Source organism: Mchenga conophoros, linkage group LG11, assembly GCF_057382185.1.
Source record: "Mchenga conophoros isolate Kocher_MC1m ecotype Shallow Benthic linkage group LG11, M_conophoros_male_GT1.1, whole genome shotgun sequence".
NCBI lineage: Eukaryota > Metazoa > Chordata > Actinopteri > Cichliformes > Cichlidae > Mchenga > Mchenga conophoros.
The window spans coordinates 29,115,698-29,140,525 of NC_140536.1; the positions used below are offsets into that span (position 1 = coordinate 29,115,698).

General features: G+C 42.3%; 1 protein-coding gene across 2 annotated transcripts; it reads left to right on the forward strand.

Annotated features, from left to right (window-relative positions):
• nkd2b (NKD inhibitor of WNT signaling pathway 2b) lies at nt 1-24,828 on the forward strand. Of its 2 annotated transcripts, none has more exons than XM_085292299.1 (10): nt 1-266; nt 395-421; nt 540-631; nt 20,349-20,409; nt 20,900-21,027; nt 22,282-22,377; nt 22,718-22,859; nt 23,107-23,164; nt 23,266-23,390; nt 23,530-24,828. In XM_085292299.1, exons 1-10 carry the CDS (start codon nt 242-244, stop codon nt 24,144-24,146), a joined length of 1,371 nt encoding a protein of 456 aa, XP_085148425.1. In that variant the 5' UTR covers nt 1-241; the 3' UTR covers nt 24,147-24,828. The 2 variants fall into 2 exon arrangements, with proteins under 2 accessions (XP_085148425.1, XP_085148426.1); XM_085292300.1 differs by having other exon boundaries at nt 23,269-23,390.

Genomic DNA, 24,828 nt, shown 5'->3' on the forward strand with positions numbered 1-24,828 from the left:
AGTAAAGCTGGAAGCCAGACTGCGAGCGCACCCTGAGCCGCTTACAGATCATTTTAGCGATTTTTATCAGATCATCTCATCGCTGACAAGCGACGCTTCAATGATAGCGCGATATATGTGCGCACCTTTGGATGAAGTTGGACTTTTCTTCTTTCTAAACTAAAAACAATGTGATCATGTAGAGTAAGAAGTGGCGGATTTCGGAGTACATTTACTGATCCAGGGAAGAGGGATTTAAAGAATGGGCAAACTTCAGTCAAAACACGGTAAGACAGCAAAATACATATATAAATAAATAAATAAAAAATAAAGCGAAATGACACAATTTGAATATTGTAGCCTAAAAAAAACTAACTAGTGTCTCTTTTACATCCTCGTGCGTCGTGATCCGTAGCGTGCAAGCGCAGAGAGAACCCTGAAGGTGAGGATAAACGCACATCATTTTTGCGTAATGGTTTGTAAATGGTAACGGTCTAATAAACCGCAGGACTAGCCTGAGATTTGTACCTGCTAATCGCTGTGTATTCTCCGCGTCTCAGGAGACAGTTTTGTGGTGAACGCCTTCCTCCGGAGAGGGATGGAGGAATGTGAGAGGTACAGCGCGGCGGATCAAAAGCTGAAGAACATGCAGGTAATACTACACTTATTAATTATTTTCTTACTTTCTTCAAAACTAAGCTGATCTTCTATTGATTCAAATTTTAGGATGTGGATTGCGTGCACATTATATATGTTTGACAGTTTACACAAAATGCATTATTGTGGAGGGGCGAAAGCATGCCAGGTGTTTTTGTGTGTGCTTGAATTTGCTGATGGGATGAGTCTGTGAGGCACTTCAGAGCTGTTACATTTCTTTTTCCCCTGAAAGCTGATCTAAGAACTTCTTGACTTAAGTGGAGGCAAACTGTATTCACAGGCATGTGTGAAGACATGCTGATGTCTTCGCAGAGTTGTAGGTTGTTGTTCTTTCTGTCATGTCTGGCTCTGGCACAACACTGCAGCGGTTATTCCCTTGCCAACATTGCTGGATGGGTTATGACAGCCATGAGTGAAGCGGCTTGGCAAAGCAACTCAGACCCAAACACACACACACACACACACACACACACACACACACACACACACACACACACACACACACACACACACACAGGCTGGTTGGAAAGGTAGTCAGTCATTTCTCAGACTGAGGGATATAAAGTTTGCTCTTGTGGCTGCTGGCATTGTGACTCGGGTTGTGTCTTTTTCTTCAGTGCCTCCTATTCTAGCGCGGCTCCCAGTGAGCAGCCCTCTGTGGCATAACATTACATCACTTCAATTAGCGTACCTTTTTGAGGGGTACTATGAGTCTCAGGCTCTCAGACAGAAACTGCAAGAAGTTCACACAGCGGCACAGACAATCTGTGAGGTAGGTGGCTGTAATAGTGGAAGAGTTATGGATTATATCAGGGCTATAAACCACCCACTCAAGGCAAATTAAAGAGAACTTTACTCGGCTTCAGAGGAGGCTGAGTTCCCACTCCCCTGAAGGAAAACCACCAAAGGCATAAGCTTGGCACTTATTAGTAGGTGGCTCCCTCCCTCACTTCTATCAAAGTCATACCCCTGATTTATTTGTGCTATTAGCTGGTTGTATTAGTGGCTCAATCACACCACAAAACTGGATGGCTATTAGCATGTAACTAGCAAACCCTTTGCTTTTCATGCTTTCTTTGAAACTACCTCCATGTGGACTGAGAAGGTGGATAGATTCAAGCACAGTCATTGCATATAATGGTCTCGATGGGTCTTTGTGGTAAAATGTAATCTGGTAGTGGTTATTTTATGTCAGAAAGTGACTAAAAGAATCAATTTGCATAGTAGAATTTTTTGTTACTTATTAGTACTGGATAGTTTATATTTTTCTGTATGTTGTAGATGTAATTGTAAAACTAAATAAACATGTATGCTTATAAATCTAAAAAAAAAAGTGAACTGCAGAATACAGAATATAAACTACTAAATAAACCACAGTCAGGTATGAAAATTATACTAGATCATATATTGAGTTTCACCTCAGTATTGTATTCCAGATAGAGCATGCAACTGCCTGCTCATATTAAGTGGAAGCTCCATTCATGCTGCTAAAAAATGGGCCTAAACCAACTTTCCTGTAAAGATATGAAATGTCCCTGGAGACCCTTTTAATGCTTTATAATTTCCCCACCTACAAGACAGAGCTTCCTCAACGATAAAATTTATCTCTGCTATCAGACGCTCACACCATTTCCCTGTTTGATCCCACATTCTGCTAATTAATTCTTCGCTGGGATCGGATTACTCTGTCACATTTCCAGTTGTAATTATTGGATTATGGCTTCTTAGATGTCTGGAGTTTGGATTAAACAGGTCCGAGCAAACAGAAAAACAGCAATAATGATTTAATGTGTTTAGAAGTTGTTGGGAGTTTTTTTTTAGATTCATTGCAGACCCGTTTTTTTCCCCTCAGCTCAGTGTTTTTGCACATGACCCTCATGCCAGATAGAGGTTTCGTCACACGGTACTGGCTGATGAGCTGCAGAGACAGTTCAAAATTCCTTATGATTTCATATAGGAGGAGATTGGCTAAACACACGGCAGAGCTCTGACCATCCCCCTCCTCATTGTCAAACGGGGGAGTAGAATTCCTGAGTTGTCTGGCTGCGACTTCAAAGCACAGAACTGGGAGTTATAAAAGGGCTCTGATATCAGCGAAGGCTCCGAACCCTCACTCCTCTATCCCACCTCCCCTTTTCCCCGTCCTGGGGGATGGGCTGGGGGATAGTGTGCTACCAGAAAGAAAAAAACAAACAAACCAAAAACCCCATAACATGCATGTTCCCATCGTCAGTCTGTGTAAGTCTGAATTTCTTCAATAAAGCAGGATTTTATTTTTTTTATTTTTTTTTTTAACTCCGGCAAAGTGCGAATGCATCGCTGTGCTCCAGGAAGAGATAAAGGATCAAAGGATTTAAATCAATCAAATCAAATCAAATCAATTTAAATTTAAAGACCTGTTTAAATATTGATATCACTGCAAACCATGATTCATGATTGCAGCTGTACCGTTTCTTCAGTGTAATCCTATAGTCTCCTTGAAGTGCGGCATTAGGGGACAAAGAGAGAGCGATTCAGCGCAATGACTTTGCTCATCCTACAGTCAAGATACTGACACTTCTGTGCAGGTGTTCACGATGAGTTTTCTCTTTTGAAGCACCTCGTGTGATGTTTAATCATTACATGTGAGATCAACCTAGTGGAAAAGTTACCCACCCCACTACATAATAAATTACCCTAATCTGCGCTTGTTAAATATGTAAGCTACCTCCAAGCTCTGTGAAGCTTCCAGGAACACCAACACATCCACAGTTTCTCTCTCACACACACACTGTGCTTCACGTTGGAGCTTCAAACACTCATGTTTGAATGCCCAAATATTGACAGGCTAATTCAGCTTTTCAGCACCACCTTTTGTCTCAAAACTTCCCATATCTGCGGCCTCCAAAGAAGGAGTGTGTCAACATCTTAAACTCCACAACAAAGAGCTTTATTATGCCACTTTGAAAGGTTAATAATATCACACTTGAAGTTAAAAAAAAGAAAAAGAGTCAGGAATTAGCTGGATGTAACGATGTGCCAAAAGCTGCAAGACACAAATTTATTTTGACTTACAAAGAGTTACATAGAGCTCACCCCTCAACAATAAATTAGGTTTAAGAGCGTAGTTCCCAAGCAGCTCACTAAACTAATTGTAAGCTAATGTTTTTTTAACATTCAATTCGGAATTCGTGAATAAGACTTTCCCCTTATATAACATACTCATTTGGTGATCCTGCTCAAAATGGATGTTTTCTTTGGGCAGTTTTGCCGCTGGGCATTTGGGTATATCTTCTAGTCGCCACGTTAATTTTGAGTTAGCAGTATTTGATTTGGATCCGAGGCCGGGATATCTGTGTAATCTTAAGACTATGACACTAAATAACACTTTATTTTTCAGCACACGGGGGCAAGTTTTTAAAAGGGCGATCACTTTTGCTTCGGCTGTGAGTATACTGGATACATTTGTGTGTGCAGCTCCTGAAGTCCTCGACTTCTTTCAAGAAATATTTTTGTCAGCAGCATCTCATGACTTTTTTATCTTTTGCTTTTCCGTCATCTAAGTCCACGAATGAAGAGGAAAACATCCTAGAATGAGGCACAAGCAGGGAACAATACATGGTGGAGAGGAGACAAAAAAGGTGTGCTTGTATTTGTGCTTTTGAAGAGACTTGAAGGCAGTTAGTTTGTGTTTTTTCCACCCCGTCTTTTTTTTTTCTTTCTTTTTCTTTTTCTTTTAAAAAAAATTGGCTTCACAAGAAGGCGAGCTGTGAGCCTTCATCTCTGAATGAAAAGCATGTGGCTGGCATCCAGAACAGCGGGGTCTTTCAGCACGGCCTCAGCAGACATCTGTTCCTGGTTTGTACAGCAAAAATCCTGGAGCAGGGAGAGGGGCTGTGGTGGGAAGGGGGGCAGGGAGGGAAGAGGAAAAGAGTACAAGGAGGAGGAATAGAGTTTACGGGTGTTGTTTTTTCTTAAGGGAGATATTTGATTGTTTTAAAGGTAGTGGGGGAAGGGGGGTAATTGAGAGCCTCATCTGCCTTCTTCACTGCTTTCTTTAGGGAGACAGAAGTGGACCATTGATCTTATCTTAGCTTGCTTCCCACATTAACTTGTAAAAGTGTTCAACGTGTAAATCAAGCTACTCTCTTGGTTTTTCCTACACTGATTGCCATTTGCTCAGAACATTCACTCCTCTGTCAGTGTAAACATCATCACCTGCTTGGCTCTGACCCTTCTCACAAGTGCGACGTGCTTGTTTTAGACTTTCTTTCATATCTGAGCGCATAGGTGTGCACCCCCACGTGGCTTTGCCTGTGTGTCTGTATATTTGTGAGTGAATAAAAGGCTACAGAGTGGCATGCGTGGCCTGAGTCTAATGGAGAAAGACATTACAACACTGTTAGCAAATTGAATGTTTATTATTCTGACGATACTTGTCTGAAGTACTTGTTTGCTCTCTTTTACTGTAATTCTCTTGTGGCCAATGCTCATGAAAATAACTCTTTATTGCCATCAAAAGAAAAAAGAAACACACGCTACATACTGATTTACACGCTGTCAGCACAAACCAGAGCCAAATTAATCTTATTAGGGGATACTGGGACTAAAAATGAGCTATGGGCCCCTATAGATCCTTCCTGTCGGTTGTTTTAAAAACGCATTTTACTAAACAGATTTGGAGTCACAAAAAACTCCTTAATCTTGAAGGAATATTTGTGTAGATTTTATTGCGACGATAAATCAAACTCTCGTCTCTCTATGGACATGACTAACATTTATAAAGAGCTTTTCTAGTCTTGCTGACCATTCAAAACACTTAAGTCTCCAAGCCACATTTAACTATGTATTAATACAGGTTCTGCATTATTAGAATTCAAGCTCTTTATCTACTGCACATCCATGACCAATCTTGTTCGAACAATAAATTTATATTCAGCATTCAGCCTGCTTAACGTAAAGTCTTAAAACAGAAAAAAAAAAAAGTAGCCTGAATCCCTCCCTGCTGCTTCATGTATACTTCTCTGTTGAATATATATAGACTATGCAAGTGGCCAATGTCATTACCAGTATTTACACCTGTGCAGGCTGTCAGTGTGACATGTGGATAAATTTCGAGGGAAGTGCACGCAAGGTTATGGTGTAGATTACAACATTAGGGTTTAACACCTGAGTTATACTTCTATGGTGAATCTGTGTAGAGCCTACGAGGTAGCCACACCAAGCGTCCGATGTTGCCAGCACTTATGCTGCGTTCCCTTTACTTTGGAAGTCGGGTGACATCACTCCAAGTTGACTGCTTTCCAGTAGTAAAGTCGCAAGGAAAAGCAGGATTTGTTTTGCTCCTTGCAAGGTACAGTCATTCATCCATCACTGGCAATATAGCGCAATGCCTGTTTTATTGCATTGCTGCAGCAAGTTCATGGATAGAGCCTAACCACTTCTTTGTGTATGGCTTCTTTAGCGAGTCTCTCCAGAAGTAGCTGGAAACGCATAGGAGGAATCAAAGGTTACGACGTACCTACAGAGTACATTTAACATGGAATTATAAATCCCCTGCAAGACAACAAAATCATCCTATAGACCCTGCTGTGACCTCCCACACCACAACACTGTATGATGGGGAAAATCGTGGTTTGGTGGTGGTTGTGGTTTGGAAATCTGTGAGCAGCTATAGTCTGCCTTTCTGCCCGCAGAGAGCGTCTGCTGTCAGATGGGGGCAGTGTCAAAGACATGTGGTACGACCGGTCTGTGGGTTACTCTTGCTTGTACTGTTGTTAGACCCTCAGCCGGCTGTGGAGAAGAGTGAAGTTAAAACATACAAATAGCATCATCCGTGTTGAGCATGGATGGATGGCTGGGTCTACTGCTTAGGTCAACTGTGCTAATTACAGGAGTTTACTCAGGTTTCCTTTTGCCTCTTTTCCACAAACAGCTATTCAACTCAGCTCTATTCGGTTTCCATTAGAACTGAGTACCACTTCAATGTGGGTGAGGTCATTATCGCACACACACACAGCCCAAAAGTCCCTTGACATACTTTTTATGCGACACAAGCACGACACAACAATGGACGATATCAAGCATACATGCTGCTAAACCAATGCTAAATGTCTGCACCTTGTTGCTGGACCACAGTGCTGGTTTGTGTGCAGCCGTTTCCCTCGTCGTCGGGTTTCAAAAATGACAGGTTTGATTCTTGTGAAGGAGTCACTCTTATGACTCATCCAGTGAGTCACACAGTGGCGTGCAGTCTGTTGATGTTGCATATTCAGCTCGACTCGGCTCAGTTGGAACCCTGGACAAGTAGCTACTAAAAAGGTACCTGGTACTGGGTACTGCCATCTAACAGTCAATCCAGAAAACCAAGCTGAGTCAAGTCTTTTCCACTCTGCTTTGTCTGTGTGCTGGCAAAACAAACTTCCCCTGTCTGCTGAGGAGAGGCAGGTGAAGTGAATATAACCTCACTTAAGTTGTTGTTACACTAATGTGAACATAGAATAGAAGCCTCTCACTATGTGTTAAGCTGTCTAAGACTGTCAAAAAACAGTCGGCTAAAGGTGCTTCATTTTGTAAGGTAGAGACCTAACAATAATACAGAGAAAACCCCAACAATTAGATGACCCCTTGTGTACAAGCACTTGACAACAGTGGGAAGAAAAAACTCCCTTTTAACAGGAAGATACCTCCAGCAGAATCAGGCACAAGGATCTGCGATCAGTTGGGCGTGAAGAAGACCGGAAAAAGGCAAAAAAAAAAAAAGCCATCCACAAATATTCGCGATTTTTCTTAACCTAACAACTTGAATCTAGTTCAACATAAATAATTAAATAATATTCACATGAAATACTCATGTTTGTCTGGTAAGTCACCATGTTGTGATAATTAAGCTATTCAGCTATTGTATATGTTCTTTTTTCCACTCTTGTTGCTAAGAAACAGTCATACTGAATGAGTAAGAGCAAACCTTTCAAATAGTGTAATCAAAATACCTAAATCAGCTTCCATAAGTACATAATAAATAGTTGTAAGCAGGCTTCACACACAGCTTTACCCACTGGTTATATTTGATGGCATCAAAAATAAGACAAAAGAAGTTACAATCATTTCGTTTTCTTCATTATTGGACTGTTTATCTTCACACTTTTGGACAGAAGCACTGTTGTGGTTAGTGAAATCTCAGCCACACCATCAGTGCTTTCTCTTCATTATATTAATGAGAGATTTACACAAATGGATTACAGTAATATCTCACCTTTCTGAAAGAAGCACAGGTTTTTCCTTCACACTCAATGAGCTAGAAATGCATGGTCACCGATGACAGCAGGGAGACCTCGCCTCCACTACATCATGGGTAGTGTGCTGGTGTCTGTTTGGGGCAGCCCTGGTGAGGGTTAATGCTGGTGGGTGTCTTTACCCCCGATCCCTGCCAGGGGAAAGAAAATACCTGAAGCTGGAATCCAGTGCTTAGCGCTGACATTTTTGGCAAAGGCTTCTGGATCCAAGTGTGTGTTTGATCTAGTGCTCTCCAAGCCAAGTAAAACACCGGGAGACTCAAAGGTTATTACATTTTAGTGTGTAAGGTATGTTTCCACATAAACCCCTGTTCTTTTCCAAGTGGACTTCATTTCGCAAGCCTTAAAGCAACCAGGGGAATATTATATTTTTTAAGTTATGGTTGCCCATAGTGTTATTGTATTCTGTCATTGTTAATTGATTGCATTGTTATAATTACATATTTAGCTAAATATAGTGCACAAGATACGTTTGGGGAGGATGTGAGAAGCTCCTGAATATGTGTTTAACTTAACAAAGGACACTCCAGATCTGCTACTCTTCAACATTTAGTTTTGTTTGAGGTTTTAAGACACAAAGGAAGTCTGAGGTTTTGGTTGTTTGCTTAAAGAAGACAGGAGATTACTCTTTAGGAAAGAAGTGTGTTATGTATTAAATTCAGCCAGTCGAAAATTGTCCTAATACATACATATCAAATGTAGAGATGACTTCTATGTTAGATAATCATAGAGGGAACTAAAATGGGCATCACAAGATACAGAGTTGTGGGAATATCAATGCATAAAAAGGGGGGGGGGGGCATTTATACAAAGTATAGCTGAATAGTTTTGGGCTGATTAACACCTTTCATGATGCGATGCAGTGTACGCCTCCTTTTGTCTCTTGTTACCTTCAATTTCTGTGTTGCTCTTGTATAAACATCCTTCAGGGTCGCAGCTTAATGTGTCGAAACTTCATCCTTGCACCGCATTCATGAACCTGACACCCTGCTGGGTTTGAGGCTTCAGAGTGAAACACCACACACGCCACATACCCTGGCTTCCTGTAACCATCCAAAAAAACCAAAAAAGACCAAGAGTATGCTGGTGAGCTTATTCTTTATGCATAGATCAAGCACTGTAGTAATGCATCATGCTCAGTGTTACACATGCTACGTTGGGTAGTACCACGATTTTGTTTCACGTTCATTCAAATTTCAAGGTAACTTGAAGAAGGTGGAATTTATAGCAGAACTGTTCTCACTGATTAACAGATAACTATCCACCTTCCTGTCTTCAATTTGTACATAGGAATTACCAAATCCTTATTCTTTTTTTTTTCAAACACAGCCTAACCCAGACCCCCGAGGAGTCTTCCTCTCTCTCTGAGCTGAGCCTTCCCCTCTTTGGGACCCCAACCCTGCACATGTGTAGGTATCGCTATTACTCAGCTCATAAAATGCCACAGCCCCATCTGAAAGTGGTTAGCTGTTGAAACACACTAGCAGCTTCAAAGCTTGGATCCAGGCTCTGCAGACAGCACAGGCCTGGCCCTCCTTTTGCACAACGCATTCCTCTCCGATGGGGGATGGCTGCAAACGTGCTTTTGTTACCCAAACCTGCTCCCGTCATCAAAACCCTCAGTGAGTCCCCATTTAAAGGAAGTGGTTATTTTTGTCATTGGTGGTAATTTAATTTTGGGAAAAAAACCCAAAACAAAACATGAAAACAAAAAACTGCAGGATGATTCTGCTCATGTGTTCAGAAGAAATGAGAGCTCAGCAGTTCTCACAATATGCATTGGTTATATACCCACACACCTTTTGTGCTCCTATATGTGACAGAACAGGTGGGAGAGGATGAAATGCTGCTGAAAGAGGCCTCTGTTCTTATTTCCTCTGAAGGCAGCCTTCTTTTCTTCCCCCACCCATTTTTTCCTGAGCCCGTCCACTTCAAAAGCTGACCTGAGCCCTGTGTGCCATGTAACATGTTTACCTAAAGGTTCATTTCAAATAAACAGCAGTTCTCCATGAGACGCCTGCCCCTCCTCACTGAGAGCTTTTCAGAGACACAATCTGCTCAAAGGAGGCAGATCTAAAAGAAAACACACTTTCTTAAATCTTGATATCATTTCACGATATTGCCGCTCATTGCCTTTTGTGTCTTACAGTTTTACAGAAGAGCTTACAAGTGTAGCAGAATGTGATGAGAAAATGTGTTCCTCAAAAAAGCCCAAATATAGTGAGTTATGTTGCAAAAGAATCTCAACAGGAGACTTGGAAATGCATGAAAACATCAGAAATATCACGTGCAGTTGCTCCGCAGGATCTTTCTTTATAACCAGCACTTAATTCTTCATGCTGATAGGGGCCCAACTGATCCTATCATTTCAAAAAATGCCAGTGTATCAGAACACCTGAACTTTTACCCCCACTGTCACATGCTTGCAAGGCTTTTAGAGCTGCTCTATCCTGGTAGCGCCTCATTATCTCATAGCTTTTAAGGTGTTATTGCACATCAGCACCCTTCTGCTTTTTGAAGCATAAATCCCCTTTAAAGAACTTTTATCAGACTTTTAAGTGTCACACTTAGTGCTTCAAGTGGACTGCCTTCGGACTTGCTGCATGATAGAGAGCAAGACTCCATCGGGCTTGTAGCTTTATATCGGAGATAAGATAAGAATACACAAGGAAGCTAACACTAAGCTAAGTGCAGGCTCCTCCGCGGCCCTGTAGACCTTCTAATATTACGGCCATGAAAGCACCAGTTTTCGTGCACTCTGCAGCAAAAAAAGCTAAGCTGGAGATGGAGGTGGAGCTGAGCTAAGCTGCCCTCTGCACCATAGCTTTTTGATCTCTGCTTGCGCCATGGATGAATTACGTTTCAGAATTTCACACTGGGGAACAGTGTTTCAGAAACACAGCTAGTCTGTCAGGTCACTAAAGTGCACACATGGCAGCCTGAGTCCAAAAAGAAGACGTGCAGATGTTAAGTCTCGCTGATGGTGGTCTAAGAATCTGCACTTGGCATATTTCTGTGATGTGTTGCAAGTAAAAATTATAATTCATGGTTTGCACCACGAGGCTTTAATATTCTTGTCTTGTAGCTATGATTTCAAGAGCAATTCATCACATGCATACCCTAATATCCTTTTTTTTCTTTTTTTGACCAATTATTTTCTTTGAGAATAATTCAACAGAAATATGAATGAGCTTTGCATGATTTTGGTGCATCAGTAATTAGCCCATGTGCTACTTTCTCTTTTCAGTATCTCATCTGTTCCTCTTCAGCTTGCAACTTTCTACTTCTTTTTCAAAAGAGGTTGCGTCTCACGTGCCATAGCATCACAGCCAGTGACTTACTGGCAATTGTCCATTTCACATAGCCGGGCTTCCTTCACATCATCTCAAGATCATGGAGTCTCCTCTGCTTCCTGTGCCCAGCAGGAGTGTATTTTTAGGAATCCTCAGGAAAACATTTGGTTTTGACCCTGGGATGACCCCCTGTCCAGTTCCAGGCCTGTGAGGAACTTCACAGCTTGGATTTAAGCCTGTTCTTGCAGTGTCAAGAATTCTTGTGGTCTTTGAGACTGGCAATCGCTGCTGGCTGGAGGAGACAGCGGTACAGGACAGTCAGGGGGAGTTACACAACTGCAAAGAGAGAAAGGAGATAAAAGGGGTGCATCCACTATGAATAAGCTGCTGCTACTTTTGTCAGCATGTCAGATTAAGATACTGTATTTAGTGTCAAAAAGTGTACCACAGTCTGCAAAGCCAGGATGTTTTTGCAGAGAACAGGAGGGCCTCAAGCCTTAAATATCTCACAGTAAAGAGCACAGTACCAATTATGCAAATAAGTGGTGTCGCCTAGAACCTGAGGTTTGGCAAACGTGTCTGTAGAGTAGTTAGGTTAGATTATAGCAGATGGGTTTTTAGAGGCTCCGCCTTCTTCTTCCCTCATTTGTTGCGTTTTGCTCAGGATTCTGTCTGTCTCTTACCTGCAAGCCGGAATCTCCCTGGAGTTTTGATGCACTGATAATACACTACAACAGACCTTCGTCTCTGTTTGCCTAATACGCCTTCCAAAATGATGTGTTAAGAATCGACTGGTCACGACTCCATAAGCTCTTCTTTTTGTAGTTACTCATATCCATCTGTACTTTTCTTTGTAAGTTACATTGAAAGACATCGGAATAAGTAACTGCTGGACTGGAAATTTTTGGTTTTGACCTTTAACCAGCTTCTGTTTGGTTGGAAGACCTATACAGGAAACCAGCAGACGGCTCATCTACCACACCACAAGCTTTTATAATAACAGCAGGAGAGCCACAACATCTTTTGTCACTGGCTGCTGTATTTGAGATTGACTGAAAAATAGTCAGCAAATCTGCACAGAACTCGAATGGTGTAGTGCCAAAAACTACAGGTGCCCGAGGTTTTTTTATTGCCCACTTTTAAGTGACTTTGAGTGTCAAGCGGGTACCAGTTAGGCTACTATATGTCTGCTAGACCTTCCCCTCCTAATTCAACTTAGTAAACTGGACCTCTTGACTGTGTTTGTGGTGTTGGTCCCTTTTGAAGCATTTTTAATTCAGTTAATCACATTTGTGCTGCAGTTTCTGTCATAGTACATACTGTGCTAAGTACATACCATGCAGTCTATGGAACACCATGGTCCATAATATATTCCATACTGGACCATATTATGGTAAGTGTTAGAAGTCTTCATTCCTGTGTCCAGCAAATTTCTGATCTAGCAACCTAACCCAGAGCTGATTCAATGTAGGCTAGTTTTGTATAACTAATTTTCTCCCTGCATAACAGTTTTTTGCAATTCGTGGACTAAACCAACATGTTACCGGAGTCCCATCTATGGCCATCTTCCTATTACAGTCTCTGTAACCAATCTGTAGATAATCAGTGATAAATAGCTGACAGACAAATGCACGGCTGAATAAAAGTAGAGATGAATGAACAGAAAAACAGTTGCAATAGCAGTCAAACGTTAAACATAAAAAGGCGATGGTCTAAACGGTAAAAGCACTGAGCATTACTAATTAATAAATAGTTAAAATACGTGATTAAAACTGTTGGATTAAAAACATTGTTCAAATACCTATAAACACTACATTCTATAAGAGTATCCACGTAACACTTATTTTGTAATCCATGAGATCATTTTTGAGAGCTGACGGGTGGTGATGAAGATGCACTTGAGCTTGACTGATACAGATGAGGGAGTGCGTCAGACGAAACAGGTTGAGAGACATGCTACATGTAAAGCAGTGTTGCTGCTCTTACCCACTGGTGTGCAGCTGTCCTTACCCAACATGATTTGTTTACATTTCTCAGTCACCCACAGGAGCATTGTAACGCCTGTAGCTCCACCAGCCTCCAGCCGCAGAGCCTCGCCCCTATGCACTGCTGGGTCTGGTTTTCAATGCTATGACTCAAATCTCTTGCAGCTTAGCAAAATGAGCAGCGAAAACAGTGTGTCGGTGGTTATCTCACAGGTGAGAGCTATTACAACTGACATCTCACTGCTAGACAGACAGCTGGAAACCTGACACAGTGTAGAGTACACAAAAAGCACTCTTACAGATGAGAGTGATTGTGTTGAGGTGTTTTTATTGCCCACTAGAAGCAGACAAGACGGAGACATGCTCACTTGTTCACTGTAACTGACGGACAACCAGTCTGAATTGCTGATGTACTAAACCCCTGGCTACATGAGATCATTGCAGTTGGTTTCAAGCTCAGCTGGACACTTGCATGGAGTAGCTACCTTTGGACCATAATGGTATTGGCGTCCCAGTTGCCTCACCCACAACCTGGCATTCTGAGATCCTCTGTGTTTTTTTAAAGGGCCTGTGGAATGTGGAACAAATCCTCTCAGCTTTATCGGCCTGGACGAGCTCCCCATTGGCCGAGCTTAAGAGCCAGGGGCCTGTGCAGGAGCTTACAGAATTTCACATGGAGGCCAGAAACACAGGAACATCCTGTTTGAGTCCTACGCTGACTTTGATATGCCGGTGCCTTGTGAACTCGCTTCCTTCTTGTTTTCTTGTTTGTCAGGCTGTGCGTATATGCTCAAAATATTGCTTGCTGTGTGTTCTCTGTCTAGTTTATGTGTGTTCTTAATATCTGGTGCTGCAAGGTAAAAGATGAATGATTCTTTTGATTGTTTTATTAAAAATCTCCCCACTTTAATATGAGAACTGGATCATCTTAAGGTCAGGGAAAATTTTTAACAAGAAGCACGATTAATTGGTCATGAAGAGTGCTCCAGCCCTGGATTTCATATGTTTAACACAGTAGGCGAAGCTGGTTTGAATATCTGTCCTCAACAAACAACAAAAGTCTTAATTACAGCAATGTGCAAAAGTCTTGAGCCACCCCTTATTTCTTTCCACTTTGCTTTTAAGGCACTGGACTTTCTTGTCATTTTAAAAGTTGTCTTGAGCAATAGTTCTGCATTCTTTCTGAAGATCTTTCAAAATTTTTCTGGCTTTAAATTGTCTGTTTTTGTTTTTGTGTTTTTACTTCTTTTTGGTCTAGTCCTTGTACCTGAGTATTTTGAGAGAAATATTTATGAATTTGTTTTTATGAAAAAGGCACCTAACTCAAGGGATGAACCAGTGTTGCGTCTACACATAGGCTTAGCAAAGAACCAGTTTTAAATTGAATTTTTAGGGACTTGCCTACTAGCAGCATGTTCTAGAAACATAAAATTTATTCTGAATTCCTTAATTTAATCTACAAAAGAAAAAAGCCCAAAATAAAAAAGCTCGGAAGACATAAGATAGGCAGACACAGACATAAGGTGATTTGCATGAACTATTAGCTGAAAACTTGGCATACCTCTGCATGGTGTGTAGCGTGTCTTCAAAATGTTTTAGGAACTTGGAAAGGTAGAGGACAAACAAGTATAAGACCCAAAAGCTAACTATAGCAGATTAACAATGTTTGAAAGTCATGTCATTTAACAATTGAAAAAAAAAATACCTGGCATGGGACCTGTGAGATGCCCTTCAGTTTATCCACCTACTGCTCACTGAAGCCTCATCAGAAATGGTCTCAGTAGAAGGGTGGGTGTCAAGAAGCCCCTTAAGAAGGGGAAACGGGGAGAAGAGGCTAAGATATGCCGAATCGCACAAGAACAATGGGTGTTATGGAGAGATGACTCCAAATGTAAAATTTGTGGTTCAGTCAGTCATACAACAGTGAGTGTCTACAGCCATCTGTAAAACACGGTGAAGGCTCTGGCATGGTTTTTGACTGTATTTCGATGAGTGGTGTTAAAGTGTAACTTATGAATATATAAAAGTATCATCAGATTTTGATTCACCATACAGTAACATCTAAAAAACATTTGATTGGGAAACAGCTTCATTTTTCAAGATGATTATGTCAAATATGTTGCCAGTCCAGTAAGAGCATACCTGGATAAAAAACACACAATATAACACTATCAGTCATGGATTGGCCTCCCCAAAGCCTGCACCTCAACATTTCTGAAACAGTGTGGGATCATTTTGACTGAGGACAGAAGAAAAGACAGCCAACATCCAATGATGAGGATTAAATGTCCTTCAAGAAGCTGTAGAACTATTCCTGAAGACTCCTTAAATCTTTGGGAAAGCATTATGGTACAAACTTAATGTTCTGCTTGGTTTAAATGAATGAGTCTCCTAATTATTTAACAGTCCAAACGGGGGTAAAGACTTTACCCTTGGCCCAGACTTTAGACACAAAATATTTAAGTCTTTACTCACAAAACTACGAAGCAGCATTACTTGTGGCTGTTAAAAGAAGAAGATGGCAATGCAGAGTCTGTCGGTGTTGTAATGCAGAGTTCTGCTCTGAGGTTGCAGTGAGAATGTGTGCGCCACATTATGTTTTCTCTGATCAATTACATGAACAGTGTCGTGATCTACTATGAATACTATTTAGTACATTCGCCTAACCCAGATCTGTAAGACTGATCGAGTCACTGGTATGAAGCACATGGTTTCCAAGTCCCTACAGTAGCTGCCTGTGTGACAGCTGAGAGAAGGGCACTCCATTACATCAGTCTCCTATCAAAGCTCACTTTAATGAAAGCAAGCTGATTACAGCGCTGGTGACAGATGCAGGGTGGCCAGCCAATGATGCTAATCTTTGTTTATGCCATCCACCAGGTCACAATCAAAGCGAGAGAAAGATCAGCGGTGGGGTGAGGAGGGGAGAGTTTAAGAGATAGTATATCCTGATTGAAGGGGAGTGGGTGACTTTCAGTGGTTTACATGTTGCTGTTACATAGACATGCAAGCATGCTCATCTCTCACCACAGCTGTTGTTATAGTAGGACAGACGAGGCTTCGCCCCAGCGATTCATGTTGTGCCAAGGGAGAGGTTCTGCCTCCTGTTTGACCTCGGAGAGCATCCCGCTACCATGAAACTGCCATATCTGTGCCCGGGCTAGTCCAGATGACAGGATGGCATTCTGCTCTGATCTCATTTCCATCCAGAGAAAGACGTGTCAGGGCACGCTGATAGATAATTAGTAGACAAAGGCAAATTTTAGCCGTCTGGTAACTGAAACTTGATGAGATGGTGTTTTCATTTCAAACTTAGAACAAACAGTTGTTTTTGGCTCGTTTATGATAGCACGCAAAAATACTGCGGTCCTGAAGATAATTATCGTGCAGGCTGAAATTAGTATAAACAATGCTAACTGTGGTAAAATGCTTCTGTTGACTGTGAGCAGCATAATGTCACTGACTTTGATTAAAACCAGAGGTCAGATAAACAAAAAAGAAAATGACCCTTTTGTTCCAGCCATCAAAAAAGTAACACACTTATTTTTCTTTTACTGTCCTGCGAGGCAGGGAGTTGTGCAACTGATCTTTTGTCTTTTAACTCCCGTTATTGTAGGAACACCCCCCCCCACACACACACACTTTTTACTCTGCCTCTCTTCAGTAAAACCGCTCACATCTGGTTTTGAGTCAAGGCCAGGTTGGTTTCTTCAGGAATGGAGGGCTTTTATTTCTCAATGGCCCCACACTCCTCTAGTTTCATCCTCCGGTATGCATAAGAAAATCCACTTTGTTTACAAGCTGGTGCTCCCGTCTTTATGTTGATTCTACTCGGTCCACATTTTCATTAGCAGAGAACCCAGCAGTCATCTCCAATTAATAGCAGGAATGTTGGCTGGCTGATGGCTATGAAGCCTTTCTGTGTCAGTTCGAGGTGACTTTGTGTTTCCACAAACTGTGAATGTCATAGAGAACTTTTATTCCAATTATATTTTCATATTTAAAAAAAAAAAAAAAAAAGCAATCTGGAGGATTTCAGAAAACCACACAACTTCAAAAATACACGAGGAAACAGACTGTATCATGTTTTGTATTTTTCCATATGTTTATACTTGGATACACATGCAGACATCAGATCGAGTTTCCATGTAGAATACCCAGAGGAGAGAGGAACTGAGTAAAAAAAAATCATGTTAGCCTCGTGTTTTTTAAGACACAGTTTTCAAAAGCAGTTGTGCATCATATGGTTTAAAGAATTGACTAAAAGAAGTGTGTGCACTTATATTTAGGGGGTGAGTTAGAGGGAGTGATGTGAGAACAAAGATGTGCACTGTTTTCCAGTGGGAGGATGGGTGGTAGGCAGGCTGCAAGAGAGAGAGAGGGAGTGAGAGAGAGGGGCTGCTGGGGGATGTCTGATGTCACCTGGTAGGGAGCTATGAAAGCATCCCCTGGTTACCCTATCCCACATAAAAGTCTGGCAGTAGGCTGAGGCTTTAGGGAAGCTTGGCAGAACTGCTGCATTAAACAGGAACAAACATCACACACCTTTCTTTCTGTCTCTTATGTCAAGGTGTCTGGGAGACAGAATCTGTTTACATGGAACACTGTCGCTGCTTTTTTTCCAATGCATTTTTTAAAGAAAACTGAGATCTGATACCTTATCATTTCCCTGTCATTCCTGTTGAAGTGCCTGTTCTGCACATGCAGCCTTGGCTTTTTTTAGTATTTTTTTTCCTCCATACCCAATGCGACACACTTCAAGGATTTCAGGTGTACACCACTGGTAGAAAAATGAGGAACACTTTGCTCCAAAATGCTAACAGATTTCCGCAGGCCGCAGAGCAGTTTGTGATCTGATAGTGAAAGAATGAGAGCTGCTAGATGCCAGAAAGCAGTTAATTACACATGTGGTGGGCAGATTCGAGCCCGACACTGTGGGCGATGGGGATAGAGATGCCATGTGTTTGGACGTTAAACTGCAGACTGCGGTCGGCCCCAGCCTGCTCTCTCATTAGCTCCCCCCATAGATGTAATGAACATGGTGGTGGTGGTAGTCGGGGGAGCCATGTGCTCAACACAAGCCCCGCTGGTTCCCTCATTTTGCACTCAGCGAGATGCGTCCCAATATGTGATTTTTAATTAAAGACCAGCTGGTTGATTAATTTAGTTTCATTGGATTTAAGGCTGAATCATTTGGAGGTGCTCATACCTTGCTTCCCACCCTCATGGGGATGAGGATGGGAGGAATCGGTGGTTGTCTTTGATTTTCCCCTGAGCTGCAGAACAGTGTCTCTGTGTGAACTCCCTCTTCCTTACATACTGGCCTTCATTATGGGACTGAGCACAGAGAGGAGAGATAAAAGCATCCAGTGCAGAGAGGAAACAACAACTTGGCTGCAGAAACCACAAAAGATGGAAACTGCTTTGTTTTTTGTCTATGGATACATATACGCTTTGTTTCCAGTGTGCGCTTTTGATGATTAAAGAGCCCTTCTTGTTTGGTGCCCAGGGATTGGTATCAGTTGTCTCCACCTCTCAAAGAAGCCTTCCAGAGCCTCTAAAAACCCACCTCCGTCCCTCCCCCAGAGCTCCCAGATACTGGAGTAAGCAACAGATAGGCACTATCTCCCAAACTACTTCCTCGCTTCTCTTATCTTTGTCTCTCTTGTTCACCTTCCTCCTCTCTTCTCCTTTGCGCCCGCTTTCCTCTTTCTTTCTTTCTTTCTTTCTTTCTTTCTTTCTTTCTTTCTTTCTTTCTTTCTTTCTTTCTTTCTTTCTTTCTTTCTTTCTTTCTTTCTTTCTTTCTTTCTTTCTCCTCACCTCCTGCCTCCCTTTCTTCCCCCACCCCAAGGCTCGACTCCTATTCTTTTTGCTGTTTTTTCTCAGTGTCTCCTGTGGCCAATTTGCAAGGGGTATCCAAGCCTTGACCCTGAGACTCAATGGGCTCCCCCTTTAGCGGTGAAGGTCAGCACCAGATTACAGGCTGGAGGTATCATGCTCTGAAGTGAGGAATAATCATAGGCTTGGAGATTGTTAAATAGAACCACAGGCCCTGGTGCTGTGATTACTCTCAGAAAGGGGAAGGGGAAGGGAGAGGAAAGGGTGGGGGGGCTCATTCACCTAAACGCATGCAGATGTTCAGACTCCCGCTTGAGCCTCAGTTGAGCTGAAGGTACATGGAGTTCTTTTGTTTTCTAGCATCTATCTGTTTTTTATTTGCCTCATTTCAGTGGGCCTCCTTGATTCAATCTGGTGTGATTTTATTTCAAAGTGTGTGTGGAGCAGCTTAGAGTACTGAGAATGACGTAAATAAGATGAATCATTTGTTGTTTAAATACTTGTGGTTTAGGGCCTGTGCTGCACTTAATTTTCATTGTTTCCACAATCCAATTGCAATTAAAGATTAGCTGTGTGTGTGTGTGTGTGTGTGTGTGTGTGTGTGTGTGTGTGTGTGTGTGTGTGTGTGCATGGAGACCCTGCTGCCTTTGCCTCAGTGTGCCTGAACATATATAGGATGCTTATGAATGCATTGTGGTTCTGTTTAATGCAGGATATTTTTCACCCCCTCCTTTCCCCTGCTTTTGTTTTATGGCTATAGAGTTGTGCATTTAATCAGTCCCATCCTATCTGCACGGAAATTTCCATCTGGTAATTATTCTCCATTCAAAATAACTGTGAAGTTTGTTTTACATAAACCAAACGTCTCTGAGCCGAGTCGCAAGTGAGAAATACGACAGACTCAGAGCTGCCATCAAATGCTTCACGGTGGGTGTCGCGTCAAGCAGGATGAGAATAAACAGGTTGGCTGAGAGAGAGCTCAGATGATGAAGTGCATCATGGTGAGGTTTTTTGTCTTTTTTTGATGGATGTGAGGGATCTGTTTGAAGGGCTTGAAGGAATCTTGAAAGCTTGGCTGTGGCTGGGCCTGCTGTGTCCCAGACAGTGAAACACAATAAGCGTGCAGATGTTCAAAGTGTTTGGCTGCGCTGGAGCCTCCAGCCCTCTCCCGTTCATCTGAGTAGGAAATGCTTTAGCTGGAACTGTTTGTTTCTCTGTGTCTGTGGTCTGAACTGTAGATTCACTTACATCTCTCTCTCCCTCCTCCTCTTCGTCCTCCTCCTCTCCCTCTCTCTCTCTTCTAATTTGTTTCCTTGTCACAGGAGTTTCCAAATGGTGAGCTGAAGGAAGGACAGTTCACAGATCAACACTGTCCCCTAGAGGGTAAGTGGAGAAGGATGTGCTTCAATTGATTTGGCTTGTGGTCAAACTACAAGTTTTCCACAAGATTTCTTTGGATGTGATTTTTTGCAAAACGTGCAGTGAGCTGGGTTTTAATGGCTTTGATTAAAGCATACCAAGCTACGTGGACTAAGCACAGCACCACTACAAAATAAACGTCTGTAATAAAACTAGTAAGAATAAGCCTTGTATCACGTGCAGATCTTAAAAGCTTTCCTTAATTACATCTGGAACAGTTAACAGCCATCAATTAGAGCGCAGATCTTTGGCTTCATTTCGTAGGTTAAGGCAAATGCATAGCATAAAAGAAACACTATTTTCCTTGGAATGAAAAAGCAGTCGTGCTTAGACACCTTGTAGCCAGACAAAAAGGATAAAGGCTTGTGAGGGTTTCCGATTAAAGAGGATGTTTGAAATGAAATTAAATCAGTGTGTTTGTGTCTAACTGAAATGTGTCCTCTTGTGTTAACAGTGGTTCTGCCTCCAGAGAAGGCTGAGGGCTGTGAAAGCTACCTGCAGTACCTGCACTCAGAAGAAGGCGAGAGGGAGACACTTAGAGACGCAACCAAAGCTTCGGGGAAGAAGCGTATCAGCCTGGATGTAAGCACAATTATTTCTGGGGACACAATAACATGACATAACTGCAGGAGAAGCGCCAAGCTAACAGTAAAGGCTAACAGCAAGCATGTATCTATAGTATTATATGAATCATGTGATTAAAACACATAATACTTTGCATCTTTTTCTCCCACACAACATCGATGAATCCTCTGCAAGCCTTTGAATATTTCGGTTTCTGTGACTTCTCCAGCTGGCCCGTCACATTATTGTGTCCCCAGAAAAACCCGTGTTGTGTTTTGTGTGCTTTTGCAGCATTTGCTGGTGTTTTCCTAAGTTGCAGTCCGCTTGACCTCTCAAGACCACCGTACTTACCACACTTCAACCACGTAATGTGATTACGTTTACAAATACACAACAGTTCAGATGTTTATCACGAAGTATGTGCGCAGGAGTGGGTTAGTGTACGGACATAACTGGGATAACTTTGACTGACATTGGGTTTAATGAGAGCAGGACTGTGGCGTTCCAGCCTAAGCCACGTACAGCTTCAGACACCATTTTAAACGAGTGCGTATAACACTGAGTCAGTGTTGCCTCATATGACACTTTTTTTCCCCCCGGTTAGAAATAAAAAGCCATATGCTAAGATCCAAAAGCTATTTAAACATCTACTGCAGGCAGTAAATGGATGATCGGTAGCCTCTGCTCAAGCTGCCGCAGCATGCCTTCTCTATGTGGGCAGAAGATCTGTCTGTAGGTTTACACCACTCCAGACCATATCCTGATTGAATTTAGGGACCAATAAATATATTGTAATGTTTAGACCTGCATGTTTTAAAGAACTGCTTGGATTTGCCCTTTGGTGATCACCACTGGTTACGTGAGCCGAGGTTATTTCATGAAACCATAAAGAGCTTTGTCTCTCCCTGAGGTCTCATCTCTTGTAAATGCACGTGCTCATTCACACTGTGTCAGCTCTCCATCTCCACTGCTGCAGGCTCTATTCTCCAGATGTTTATTTTTCCATTCATGAACATGTTACCTGATACTTCTGACTTCAAGTTGGTTAAGAAAAAGTGGTAACTCCAAAAGGTGGCCACACTTATTTTTGACTCATCTGTAGAAAGTTGAAGGACTTACTGACCACAGTGATTAATGCTGCTGTGTTTTCTCTTTGGCACACTGCAGACATGCAGTAGTGAGCATGCAGTGCTCTTACTGTGCTTAGGATTGGTAAAAACATGGAGATTAAAGCCAACCAACTGCTAAAAATTTAAATGTTTGTATTCTCAGGATTTGGAGTGTGATGTTTCTGTGGAGGATGACAACCGCCAGGAGTGGATCTTCACTCTTTATGACTTTGACAACAGTGGAAAAGTTACTAAAGAGGTATGTGACAACATAGCGACACTTACTGATGAGCATACCTCTAAATATATTTATTCATTTATTGGCAACTAATTTTATATCAATAAACATGTTCATCCGCGAGTGCTGGTACTTTGTTTTGGTTTCATATTTTATAAATTCCAAGCACCTTATACGTGTTTTGAGATTCAGAGTTGAGATCACTGCTACTTCGCATCATGTTACCTTTGTGTTGTGCTTGTCTGAGCCTTCTACATGTGTCATGTGTCTTCTTACTATTCATAGTCTGTCCTTTTACACGTTATTCTGTCAGACGACAGCACTAGAAACTGTATTAAAAGTGTTTTATCTGTCACTGTAGGACATGTCGAGTTTGATGCACACCATCTATGATGTGGTGGATGCCTCTGTGAATCAGTCCTGTCATAACAAGAGCAAGACTCTGCGTGTCAAACTGACTGTCACTCCAGAGCCCAGAAGCCACAGAAGAGAAACGGGGGCAGGTAGATGGCACCAGCATTATAACTTAGATTATCGTTGTAACAATACTCTTAATTATATCATTACGATTATCATTATTAGAATTATTTTCTGCAACAGAAGCAACAAATGTGGCCAGTGTTTCACGTGTAACCATACAAAAACTTACAGCGCCTGGCTTATGATTTATACATAGCAGCTTACAGATATGGCAAATCTATGGGAAAGATAGTTTTCCCTTGTCTGAACTATTGATCTCTCCCTCATCAGAGCGCTGTCACCAAGAGGAGGGTCGTTCAGCCGACAAGAGGCTATCGTCCTACATCAGGTCAGCACTTGTTTTAAAACCTTTCCTGTGTACACTGTGTTGACTCGACTTGAGAGTTAGCTATTTATTTCTTAACGCACCCACATGCTTATTTACAACAGTAGAGGGCAGAGTAATGAGCCACCAGCCACTGAGGGTCAACATTACTGTGTGGATGAGAACACAGAGAGGAGGAATCACTACCTTGACCTGGCTGGTATAGAGAACTACACCTCCAGATTTGAAGGTAAATGTCTTTTCTGTTCTGTTTTCGTGCAGCCTTCTCGTTTGCAAGTTGAGGGAAGAGAAATAAAATTGTAATTTTATTTACAGGAGCTTTAATTTAGCTGTTCTACACTAATTTCTGTCTCCGCCCTGTCTGTCAGGAACCACCCCTGTCTTTCCTCCACAGGAGGCTCATGCTCGCAGCTCCCAGAGCCGCTCGCGCTCCCAGGAACCAGAAGTCCAAGTTGCGCACCAGCGCCGCTCACAGGTCATCAGTGATAGCTACAATCCTACCGAGTCTCGAAGCAAAGGTGCACAGTTCGTCAAGTCCCCTAAAGGAACCTCCAAGGGTAGCGGAGGCAACAATGGGGGAAGCGGAAGTGGTAAAGCCACTAAATGTCATGGCCACCACCCTCCTCTGCAGACGGTGCTCCACAGCGGCAGCGCAGCAGCTCATGGAGGTCAGGATGTCTACCACTTGCCACACCAAGCCCAAAGCTCCGGCCACCACCAGCATCCTTTGCAATACAGCCACAGTAAACGCCTGAGGGCCAAAGGCCGTGAGGCGCTATCCCCATCCAAAACCCCTCTGCCAAGTCAGTCCCACCCCCAGCAGCCACCCCCAGTGCCCTCTGTACTGCCAGGCCTGGAGAGAGAGCAGGTGTCTGTCCCTCCTGGAAGCCCTGGCTTTGTGGTTCCTGTGGTCCAGCGCCATGAGCACCACCATCATCACGAACACCACCACCATCACCACTACCACCATTACCACCAGACATGACCGCTTTCAGCGTGCAGTGGCTGAAACTGTACAGGACCAACCACAGCCAACCACACCAGTCACAAGGACTAAATGTCATCCCATGGGAGGGTCTCACTCTTCTGCCCAGGATCTTTTAATTTCCTTCCTGAAAGCTAAACAGTTAAATCCCGAGATTCGATGTACCAGGGGAGCATGTGGCTTGGTGACAGATAATGCTGCACCACAAGGATGATATCGTGTGCCACACTGTGAGTGTTATTTGTAGATTTTCTGCCGGGAAGGTACCAGTATAAAAGAGGATGACTTTTGATGTAACAGCCCTCCTTTCCTGAAGCTGTTGATTATACTTCATGGAAGCTATTTGTCAGAATTGTTGTATTGTTCTGTGCGAGACCTTTCCAAAACATGGATCTCAGGTGTAAAGGTGCTGCTGCTCTCAAGCTTTTCAGAGGGTTATTTCCTCTCGGAGGCCTGCTGTGGACCGAGGGGGTTTCCTTTTTGGGGGGGAGGGGGGATATGAAATCACCACTGCCAGTTTTAATGCAAAAATATCTTGGTATATGTATAAAAAATATATATATATGTAAACACATTTTACTGTATAATTATTATACTCTATATGCATATTTCATCATGGGTATAATTATGCATATATGTATTTTGTCTTTTATATATTTTAATAAACATTATATAGTTCATT